This window comes from Cebus imitator, unplaced genomic scaffold, assembly GCF_001604975.1.
Source record: "Cebus imitator isolate Cc_AM_T3 unplaced genomic scaffold, Cebus_imitator-1.0 Scaffold79, whole genome shotgun sequence".
NCBI classification, from domain to species: domain Eukaryota; kingdom Metazoa; phylum Chordata; class Mammalia; order Primates; family Cebidae; genus Cebus; species Cebus imitator.
In genome coordinates, this window is record NW_016107394.1 from 5568633 (window position 1) to 5580304 (window position 11672).

At 47.1% G+C, this 11672-nt stretch overlaps 1 protein-coding gene across 4 annotated transcripts in view; it reads left to right on the plus strand.

Annotated features, from left to right (window-relative positions):
* The first annotated feature begins 10086 nt into the window (after nt 1–10086).
* The window catches only part of UVRAG (UV radiation resistance associated), a 309856-nt gene continuing 308270 nt past the window's right edge, over nt 10087–11672 (plus strand). For all 4 annotated transcript variants that reach the window (XM_037740137.1, XM_017533023.2, XM_037740138.1 and 1 more), the window contains exon 1: nt 10087–10739. In XM_037740137.1, coding sequence (XP_037596065.1) covers nt 10623–10739 — 117 coding nt within the window. In that variant the 5' untranslated portion in view covers nt 10087–10622. The remainder of the gene's footprint in view (nt 10740–11672) is intronic.

Consider the following 11672-nt stretch of genomic DNA (forward strand, 5'->3'; position numbering starts at 1 on the left):
TTTATAACATGTTTATATTGTTATGTCTTCCTCATAGATTCACCCTTTATCATTATAAAATGCTGGTCTCTGTAGTAACCGTTTTTGTCTCAAAGTTTATTGTGTATAACCTACATTGGTATAGCCACCCCGACTCTCTTTTGTTCCTATTTATATTGGATATCTTTTTATTCTTTCCCTTTCAACTTATTTGTGTCTTTGAATATAAAGTGTGTCATAGACGTAATAGCATTGGATGTTTTTTATATCCACATTTCTACTGTTTGCCATAAGATTGTTTAGTCTCTTTACATTTAATGTAATTATAAGGTAGGATTTACATCTGTCATTTTGCTATTTGTTTTCTATGTGTCTAATTTTTTTATTTCCTCTCTCTTTCCATTCCTGCCTTCTTGTGTGTTAGACATGTATTTTCTAATATACTATTTTAATTATCTTCTCATTTCTGTATATCTTTGAGTTATTTTCTTAGCGGCTGGTTGACACTTTAGTCCAGATTAATATGGGTTAAGGTTAACATCTGGCTGGGTGTGGCAGCTCATGCCTGTAATCCCAGTATTTTGGGAGGCTGAGGTGGGCAGATCACCTGAAGTCAGGAGTTTGAGACCAGCCTGGCCAACATGGCGAAACCCCGTCTCTACTAAAAATATAAAAGTTAGCCAGGTGTGATGGCGTACGCCTGTAATTCCAGCTACCCGGGAGGCTGAGGCAGGAGAATCACTGGAACCTGGGGGACAGAGGCTGCTGTGAGCTGAGATCCCACCACTGCACTCCAGCCTGGGCAATAGAGCAAGACTCCATCTCAAAAAAAAAAAAAAAAAAAGATTAACATCTTAATTTCTCCATTATTTGGGCAGGGTAGCTTGAGAGAAAAGAAGGACAGGCCATATGAGAATAGTGTAGTGGGTTGAATAGTGGACAATATGTCCACAATCAAATCCCTTGAACCTGTGAATACAGTCTTATTTGGAAAAAAGGGCCTTTGCAGATAAAATTAAATTAAAGTTTTCAACATGAGGTAATACTGAATATCTAGATGGGACCCAAATTGAATGATAGGTGTTCTTAGAAGAACAGGCCAGGCACAGTGGTTCATGACTACAATGCCAACACTTTGGGAGGCCAAGGCAGGAGATTCACTTGATCTCAGGAGCTTAAGACCAACCTGGTCAACATAGTGAGACCAGCCTGGCCAGCATGGCAAAACCCCATCTCTACTAAAAATACAAAAATTAGCCAGTGTGGTGGCACACACCTGTAGTCCCAGCTACTTGGGAGGCTGAGGCACAAGAATTGTTTGAGCCCAGGAGGTGGAGGTTGCAGTGAGCAGCGATTGTGCCACTGCACTCCAGCCTGGGTGACAGAGCAATACTCTGTCTTAAAAAAAAAAAAAAAAAAATGGAGGCAGAGATTGGAGTTGTGTAGGCACAAGGCAAGGAACACCTGGAGCCACCAGAATCTGGAAGGACCATAGAAGGATTCTCTCCTTGAGTCTTCTAAGAGAGCACAGCCCTTGATTTTGGACTTCTGGACTCCAGAACTGTGAGAGAATAAATTTCTGGGTTTTTTTGTTTTTGTTTTTGTTTTTGGGACACGGTCGCTCTGTCGCCCAGGCTGGAGTGCAGTGGTGCTATCTCTGCTCACTGCAACCTTCACCTCCTTTGTTCAAGTGATTCTCCTGCCTCAGCCTTCCGAGTAGCTGGGATTACACGCACGCCAACACCAAGCCCAGATAATTTTTGTATTTTTAGTAGAGATGGGGTTTCACTATTTTGATGAGATGGTCTCCATCTCCTGACCTCGTGATCCACTCCCTTGGCCACCGAAAGTGCTGGGATTACAGACGTGAGCCACCTCACCCAGCCAAAATTTCTTTTTTAAGCCACTCAGCTTGTGTCTTAAACTAACACAGTGACTTTAATATATTTATACCACCTGATAGAGAAGCTGGGCCAGCGGATGACAACCTCTAGTCTTCTCACAAATCAAATATTTCACTTTTCTTTCCATGGGGTGGATGGCAAGTTTGGAAGGCACTCTTCCCTAGTACTGCTGAGAGGGTGGAATAATTTCCCATTTAATGAGTTATAATGGGATCATGAGGAGAAGGAGAGAAAAGGCATCTGTAAAGCTGAGACAATAATACCTACTTCAGCCAGGCTTGGTGGCTCATACCTGTAATTCCAGAACTTTGGGAGGCTGAGGTGGGCAGACCACCTGAGGTCAGGAGTTTGAGACCAGCCTGGCCAACATGGTGAAACCCCATCTCTACTAAAAATACAAAAATTAGCTGAGTATGGTGGCTCACACCTGTAGTCCCAGCTACTTGAGAGGCTGAAGAAGGAAGGAGAGTTGCTTGAACCTGGGAAGTGGAGATTGCATTGAGCTGAGATCACGCTACTGCACTCCAGCCTGGGTGACAGAGTGAGACTCTATCTCAAAAAATAAAAATGCAAATAAAATAATAAAATAAATAATACCTACTTCACAGGGACTAGAGTAATGTATGTAAAATACTTAGCAAATGTTAGTTCTATCTAGGTCCTAGGGAAACCTGTAGACTCATAGAGGGGAATCAATCTGCCTAAAATCATGCAGTGAATAAGCTAAAGGTCTAGAGTGATCTCCAGCTGCCTACCCCTGACATGGAGTCTTTCAGCCACACCACTTGGCATCCAGGGTATACCTTCTCAGGAGCCCTGTGACAATATGTCTGCCTGGGGAGTGGCTCACCAGTCAAAGAATCAGTCTAACGGGAAATCAGACATCCCTTGAGTGCCTTTACTACCAGAAACTCAGCACATTTTTTTGTCCTAACTGTTCTCAAACTCAATGAAGAAATGTCACAGTTTGTCATCACCATTTTCACTGCTTTGCCCACCCCAAAATCCACTTGACACAGCAGCCAGAGAGATATTTCTAAAACATAAATTAGAGCATGTAACTCCCCTCCTTAAAACCCTTAATAGTTGTCCATGAGTCTCAAAGAAATCCAGACTCCACTGTGGCCCACAGTGCCTGGCAGGGTCTGGCCCCTGCCAGCTCTCCAACCTCCTTCTGCGCCTCATTCTGTGATGAGAACTTCAGAAGCGCTAAACACCAAAGGATAGTGCTGCTTCTGCTGTGTAAAATTACAAATAAGGGCCAAGCGTGGTGGCTCACACCTGTAATCCCAGCATTTTGACAGGCCAAGGCAGATGGATCACTTGAATCCGGGAGTTCGTGACCAACCTGGGTAACAAGGCAAAAGCCATCTCTATAAAAAATACAAAAATTAGCCAAGTGTGGCGGTGTGCTCTAGTCTCAGCTATTTGGGAAGATGGACTGAGCCTGGGAGGTTGAGGCTGCAGTGAGTCATGATCATATCACTGTACTACAGCCTGGGTGACACAGCAAGACCCTGTCTCAAAAAATAAAAATAAATAAATAAAATTACCGATAAAAACAACACTAAACTGTTAAAGAAACTGAAGGTGGTCTTTGGTTTTGGTTTTGAAATATCAATTTCTTTCTCCTCTCCCTCGTCAGCACTGGCTGGCCTTCTCTTCAAGTTGCTGCAATGCTCCATATGCTCCTTCACAGGCTGTTCCTCCTGTTCCTTTGTCCAACAGCTTCCCTTGACCTCACTAGCCTCCTTTGTCCAGTTAACTCCTACTCATCTTTCAGATCTCACTGCAAACATCAGTTCCCAGGGAAAGTTTTCTTTGGATAACTCTCACTCAATCAGCTCCCTGGGTTGGATGCGCTTATATCCCACGTGTGTTACCTTCACATATGGCCCACATATTCACAAGCTCCTGTGTCTACACTGGTACCTTGACAGTTGGTGGCAGTGGGAAAACCACTGGAACTAAGGAAAGAGTGTTGGTCTTGGGGACGAAAGGCCCAACTCTTTGTCTTAGCTTTGCTACAAGCTGCGTGTGACCATGGGCAAGCTCATTTCCCCTCTCTGGGAGCTCTGTCTAGTGGGGAGGAATGGAGGCCTCCATGCAATCCAAACATTCCCTTACTCAAGCATTCATTTGCCCATTCATTCACTGACTTCATTCAGCCATTTGCTCACTGAAATTATGGAGCCTGTCCTCTGTGTTGGGATTCTGGGACTCAGAGAAATCAAAAGCAGAGGTTGACAGCAGAGTGGAGGGGACAAATGTAGACTGCTCAGTGTATGCCTAGGCACACAGTTACACATGCCAGAGAGAGGTCAGACAGCGGCTGTGGGAGCCCAGAGGAAGCAGCAGTTAGTTCAGACCTGGGAACGCTTTTTTGAGAAAATGACCTTGCTGAGTTGGGAAAGCAGGAAAATGCTGTCTAGGCACCTGCCTTTCAGGGTTCCTGGGCACGTGCAGTTTATTTGGGGAACTGCCTTTCTCTTTTACATTTCCCATCTGCCTTCTGCAAGAGTCTCGCTCTTCTAGTCCTGCCTCTTCAAAGCTACCCCTCCCACAAAGGTTGCCTGAGCCGTCTAAGTGCTTTCTGTTGCCCATGATGAAACTCACGTTCTTTGGCCTGGTAGTCAGGTTCTTCTTCTTACCCAGCACTAGCTTCCTCTTCCAACCTCTTTGCCTGTTATTCTCCCATGCAGCCTCTGTTTCAGCCATGTTAGACTATGCTGCTGCCACATCCTCTGTCCCTGTGTCTTTGCTCATGCTGTTCCTCCTGCGCAGGATACTCACCTCACCTAGGACGCCTCCCTGGACAACACGTGACAGCAACTTTCTCTTAGTGCTTCCATTGTACTTTATACATCATCTCCATTACTGTACTTACCACTTTGTATTGAATGATTTGCAATCTCCTTTCAGTTAGGGATTTTTTTTTTTTTTTTTTTTGGAGATGGAGTCTCGCTCTGTTGCCCAGGCTGGAGTGCAGTGGCTCCAGCCACTTGGCTGATCTCGGCTCGATGCAACTTCTGCCTCCCAGATTCAAACGATTCTCCTGCCTCAGCCTCCTGAGTAGCTGGGACTATAGGCGCACACCGCCACACCTGGCTAATATTTTGTGTTTTATTTTATTTATTTATTTTTTTGAGATGGAGTCTCACTCTGTTGCCAGGCGCCGGGCTGGAGTGCAGTGGCACAATCTCGGCTCACTGCAACCTCTGCCTCCTGGGTTCAAGCAATTGTCCTGCCTCAGCCTCCCGAGTAGCTGGGACTGTAGGCGTGCGCCACCATGTCCAGCTAATTTTTGTATTTTTAGTAGAGATGGGGTTTCACCATGTTGGCCAGGATGGTCTCAATCTCTTGACCTTATAATCCGCCTTCCTTGGCCTCCCAAAGTGCTGGGATTACAGGCTTGAGCCACCACACCTGGCCTCAGTTAGGGATTTATGTGCATCATTTTTTGAAATGTAGTGCCCAGGCTGCACATCTGGCAAAGGTCTGATGGGTGTTTGACTAGACAAGCAAGTGAATAGAAGAAAGAGGGCTCTGTTGAAAGGAAGGGGATAAATTTAACTCAATAAAATTTAAGACATCGAAAGCCTCATCTGCCCTATCTTCTATTGTTTACCCAGTGCATCAGGCCCATGAGGTGGGAGGAGGAAGTGGAGGCAAAACAACTGGGGTAGGCTTAGCTTTTTCACTCTGGAAACTGGGTGTTTGATTTAAATACCCAACATGGTACTAATTAGCTGTTAAAACACCAGTCATTCCCGAGCCCAATAGGTCTAAACACCTACTGTTCGTCTATTAAACTTCCAATCATCCTTTGTAACTTTTGTGAAGTCTGCTCTGACCTTGCCCACCAGCTCCTGAAGAGTCGGCCACTCTGTTACTACTTGACCGTGAACCTCTTTCTATCATTGCTACATATTGCATTTGGCCACCTTATAAGCTATGTTCCCTAAACTTGGATATATGTTTCTCTGGGGGATATATAACACTAAGTAAATATTATAATAATTTAATACTGTGATGTAAAATATTTTTATGTTAAAACAGCCATATTATGAAACAGGATCACAATAATAAAAGAGTTTTTAGGGCCAGGTGCGGTGGCCTCACACCTGTAATCCCAGCACATTGGAGGCTGAGGTGGGTGGACCATTTGATGTCAGGAGTTGGATACCAGACTGACAAACATGGTGAAATCCCTTCTCTAATAAGAACACAAAAAATTAGCTGGGCGTGGTGGCACATGCCTGTGATCCCAGCTACTTGGGAGGCTGAGGCAGGAGAATCACTAGAACCCGGGAGGTGGAGGTTGTAGTGGGCTGAGATCATGCCATTGCACTTCAGCCTGAGTGACAGAGCAAGACTCTGTCTCAAAAAAATAAAAAATTTTTAGAATTAAAGAGGACATATGAAAATAATGACAGCTAGTATTTATTGAACATTTACTATCTCCAAGACAGTGTGTTAAATGCTTTACATTATCTTGAACACTTTGCAAGCAGCAGACTTTTGAGTTCTTCCCAATGCCCCTAGGGGTGAGAGTTCTAGTTCTAGTGTTTGTGGCATTTGGGAAAAGTGGGAGAAGGGTTGTTTACTTGAGCTCTGCATTTCCAGCACCCAGTAGCTAGCCTGTACAAAGTTGAACCTCAGTAAAGGCCTGTGGAAAGAATGGACCCTGTTCTCTGCTGGAATGTCCTTTCTTTCCTCCCTCCCTCCCCACCTGGTGAACTCTTATTGGCCCTTCAATAACCTGTTTAAATGTCATCTCCACTGTGAAATCTGACTCTCAACTATTTTATCCGGCTGCCACTGCCTTTGGGCTCCCCTCAGAACCAGCAGTGGGTAACTAGGTTAACACTCTTTGTTTGTCATTGATATGGGGTCTCAGTCTGTTGCCCAAGCTGGAGTACAGTGGCATGACCATGACTAACTAACTGCAGCCTTGACCTCCCTAGGATCAGATAATCCTCCCACCTTAGCCTCCTCAGTAGCTGGGACTATAGGTGAAAACTACCATGCCCAGCTAATTTTTGCATTTTTTGTAGAGACAAGGTTTTGCCATGCTGCCCAGGATGGTCCCGAATTCTTGGGCTCAAGCTATCTGCCTATCTCAGCCTCCCAAAGTGCTAGGATTATAGTGTGAGCCACTGCACCCCGCCCACTCTTTATTTATTGGACTCCAATGTAAGGGGTTGGGCAGCTCCTTTAAGAATGGATCTTGGTCTGATTTCCCAGTATCTAGCAAAGAGCTTGATAAGAGAAGCCCTCAGTGTGCATTTGTTGAATGAGTGAAGTGATAAAGTTAGCTAATATTCAGAACTGATCATTAAAGGAGAAAGAAGTGATTCTGTGTTCTTTCTCTAGGTCCATTTTCTTAAATGAGTGATGGCCCCCTAAAAGATATGTCCATGTTCTAACACTTGGACCCTGTTACTATGACCTTATTTGAAAAACGGTATTTGCAGATGTAATGAAGAATCTCAAGATGAAATCTAAATTATCTGGGTAGGCCCTAAATACAAAGACAATGTCTTTTTTTTTTTAAACAGATTCCTGGCCTGTCATCCAGGCTGGAGTGCAGTGGCACGATCTCGGCTCACTGCAACCTCCGCCTTCCGGGCTTAAGCAATTCTCCTTAGCTTGCCAAATAGCTGGGATTACAGGTGCCCACTATCATGCCTGGCTAATTTTTGTATTTTTAGTAGAGACGGGGTTTCACCATGTTGGCCAGGCTGGTCTCAAACTCCTGACCTTAAGTGACCCGCCCACCTCAGTCTCTCAGAGTGCTGGGATTACAGGCCTGAGCCACCGTGCCCCGCCTCCTTTTATAAAGACATTGTCTTTAGGCTGGGTGCAGTGGTTTATGCCTGTAATCCCAGCACTTTGGGAGGCCAAGGCGGGCACATCACCTGAGGTCAGGAGTTCGAGACCAGCCTGACCAACATGTAGAAACCCCGTCTTTAGTAAAGATACAAAATTAGCCAGGCATGGTGGCTCATGTCTGTAATCCCAGCTATTTGGGAGGCTGAGGCAGGAGAATTGCTTGAACCTGGGAGGCGAAGGTTGTGGTGGGCTGAGATCATGCCATTGCACTCCAGCCTGGGCAACAAGAGTGAAACTCCATCTCAAAAAAAAAAAAAAAAAAAAAAAAAAAAAAAAAAAAAAAAAAGAAAAAAGAAAGAAAAGAAAGAAGAAAGAGAAAACATAGGAATAAGAGAAGGCCATGTGATGACGAAAGCAGAGACTGAAGTTATGCAACCACTAGGTAAGAAACTAGAGCTATCAGGAGCTGGAACACGTAAGGAAGGATCTCTCCTAGAACCTTCTGATAGAGCACAGCCCTCCTGACACCTGGATTTCAGGATCCTGCACTCCTGAACAGTGAGAGAATTTCTGAGGTTTCAAGATACCCGGTTTGTGATAATGTTATAGCAGCCTCAGAAAACTAATACAGCTTAGAAACAGAAATGGGTTTTGTGTGAAATTCCCCCCCAGATCTTGGCACCACATGAGCTCAACCAGACAAGATTTGGGATTTCCCAGAGACTCCTTTCTCAACAAACACCTGACCACGCACCCCAGGCTTCAGCCATGAGGAACCACTCAATGTGTCAGAACAGGAGACAGTGTGACATCTTTGTGGTCCAGCTCTGAGAAAAGATCCAAGGTGTTTTTCAGGCTTCTAAACACCCTGGAAAGACAGTATGCTTACATTTTGTTTAAAAATTTAAAATGCAAGTATTACGTGCTAGGTCCTGTGTGGGCACTTTACATATGCTGATTTACTTTAATTCCTACAGTAACCCTGTTACTATTTTAAATCTGAGAAAGGGGAACTCACTTGCCCTGGGATACATAGCTCAAAGGTGGCAGAGCCAAGATTCCAGAGTGCCTGATTCCTATCGTGTCTGACTCTAAAACACTATGTTCTTTCTGCTATGTTCAGCCAGGTGGTGGAAAAATTCAGTCTAGGGGTAAAAAAAGGAAGATCAATATCCTGCAGAATGACTCATGCTATTTATTATAGAAGCAATTGCTGGAGATGCTATTATTGTGGATCGCAGAAGTCTTCATGGAAGAGTTGGCATTTGAGCTGGGCCTTCACTGCACAAAAACCATTTCCTGATTCTCTGTCAGGCACTGGGGATGCAGAGATGAACCAGACAAGGTCCCTTTGCTTGAGGAATTCACTGTGTGTGTGTGTGTGTGTGTGTGAAGGAGGGTGCTTGTGTGTGTTAAAAGACAATGTGGCCAGGCCCAGTGGCTTGTGCCTGTAATCCCAACACTTTGGGAGGCGGAGGCTAGAGCCGATCGCTTGAGCCTGGGAGTTTGAGACTAGCCTGGGAAATATGGCCAGACCCCATCTTTACAAAAAATTTAAAAATTACGAGCCTGGGAGTTTGAGACTAGCCTGGGAAATATGGCCAGACCCCATCTTTACAAAAAATTTAAAAATTAGCTGGTCGTTTCAATATGCCTGTATTCCCAGCTACTCAGGAGGCTGAGGCGTGAGGATCACTTGAGCCCAGGAGGTCGAGTCTGCAGCGATCCCTGATCGTGCCACCGCACTCCAGCCAGGGCAAAATAATGAGGTACCGTCAAAAAAAAAAAAAATAGAATAATCCAGATCATGGTAGAGTCAGGTTCCTAACTCAAGGTCCCAGAGAGGCTCAGAGAAGCCTTCTGGAAGAAGGGACTCCTGCCCCAGCTGAGACTGATGGATAAGAAAACATTAAGTCAGGAGGAGAAGAGTAGCAAAGGCTTTCTAGGAACAGCACAAGCAACCCATCCAAAGCGGTGAATCGGCGTCCTGGGTGCCTGGCACACCTTGTAGCTCAGCGTACTAGTTAGAGAAGTGCAGGAAGGGGCGTGTACTCGTGGGTTGGAGTTGGTCGTGGAAGAGCTGGTGGGACCGCCCGACGGTTCTCGGGTTCCAGTGCATCCTGCGTGGTGGCTCTCTGCTGAACCGTAAAGCATTCCTTTTCCATCCCTGCACGCCGATGAGAATGCCTCGGGAAAAGATTACACATGGGCCCGCCACGGCAGACAAGCGATTGCCACCCAGCCGGCTTCCAAGCGGATCTCCGCCCTCCACAGCCTGTTACCACGGCAACCAGTAAAGGCGGAAGTGGCTCAGAAGACTGATACTCCCTAATCAGGTGACTCTCCTTCCTCCCACACGTGACACCGGAGCTCAGGCGCGCGCTCTACCTAATCAAGACCCCACCCCTCTTTCCCTTTAGTGACAATTGACAACGACCTCGTGCAATGGCCCTTCCGGCTCCACTAGGACACTCTGCCCGTTGGTAGTGAATGAACCAATTAGACAGGGAAAAAAAGAAGCAACGCCCCAGGTTTCACTCTTGCTTGACAGACGCAATTGAGGCCATCCTCGAGTCCCTCCGCCCCCTAGTCCAGTCCGGCTGGCGATGGACAGACCTTCTACCCAATAGCACGTCCCTTTTTTTGCCGTTGGGTACCGCCCCCTTGAGAGCTAAGCCAATAAACGCACCGGGTCTCGGCGGGGTGGAGGGGTTGCACTGCGGTAATATGGCTCTTCCTTAGCCAGCTGCGGCGGCAGTGGCTGCGGCCAGTGTTGGGACGGAGCAGTCCTGCCTCTTGGGTGGCGGGTGTCTAGGCTGCAGGGGCTCGGCGGGTGGAGGGTAGGAGGTGGCGGCCGATGCCGGTGGAGCGCCCGCCCCGCCGTTTGGCGGACCCTGGATCAAGATGAGCGCCTCCGCGTCGGTCGGGGGCCCGGTGTCCCCGCCACCACCGGGCCCAGCCGCGGCGCTGCCTCCCGGTTCTGCCGCGCGGGCCCTGCATGTGGAGCTGCCGTCTCAGCAGGTAAGCCCGCGACTCGCGACGCTCGGGAGGGACCCTGGCAGGCCAGCGTGGAGAGTCTGCTGGCTCCGGGCTGACCCCGCGAGCTGGGACACCCAGAGCAAGGACCGGGAGGGCTCGCGGGACTGAGGAAGGCTGTCGGGAGATCGTGTGCGGGGAGGGGTCCAGTGATGGCCGAACCTCCGGGAGATCCCAGAGTCTTAGGAGAATCCCGTTAGAGGAGATGGGCTTGTGAGGAAACAAGCAGCCAGCCATCGAAAGTCCCTGGGGCCCCGGCCCGAGGCCGCTTTTCCCCACACTTAGAGCCGGGGATTCCCTTGAGCAGACCCTCCCCCTCGTCGTCCCCCCTGCAAGGGACCTGGGAAAGCCCCTGTGTCCCAAGGGCCATGGCGAAAGCACTTCCCTTTCCCCACCTGGCCATCCCCTCTTACGGAGAAACCAGTTTGTACTGTCGTGCGAGAGCCCTGGAAGAGACTTTGGGGTTTCTGCCATTTGCTTTATAATCTTCCCTGATGGTTAAGTGTTCAGCCTCTTTAGACAAATGTGTTTGAGACTTCCTAATTCTCCGAGTCCCAACGAACGCCTGTTAATAATGAGGAGGACTCTTTCCTACTTCATTCCCTCCAGGGAGTCTCTGTGGAAGGAGGATTTGATGTATATATTCATGTGTTCCCTCATACTTTGGGAAAGATGTTGGGGACTTCTTGGCTCTACCTTGCCGGGAGATAAGAAAGGGAAAGACTGATTTTGGGGATCTGACAAAACTCTTTGTTTCACTCACATATCTGTAGAGTACTTCCCTTTTTACATCCTTGGCCTTCCTTCTGTACCCCCAAGGGGAGATTTTGTGGGAATCTTAGCATTAAAGAGACCTAAAGAAAGTACCTTTTCCTCTCTCCGTTTATTCCTCCTTCAAAGAAGAGGAACTAGGAGAAA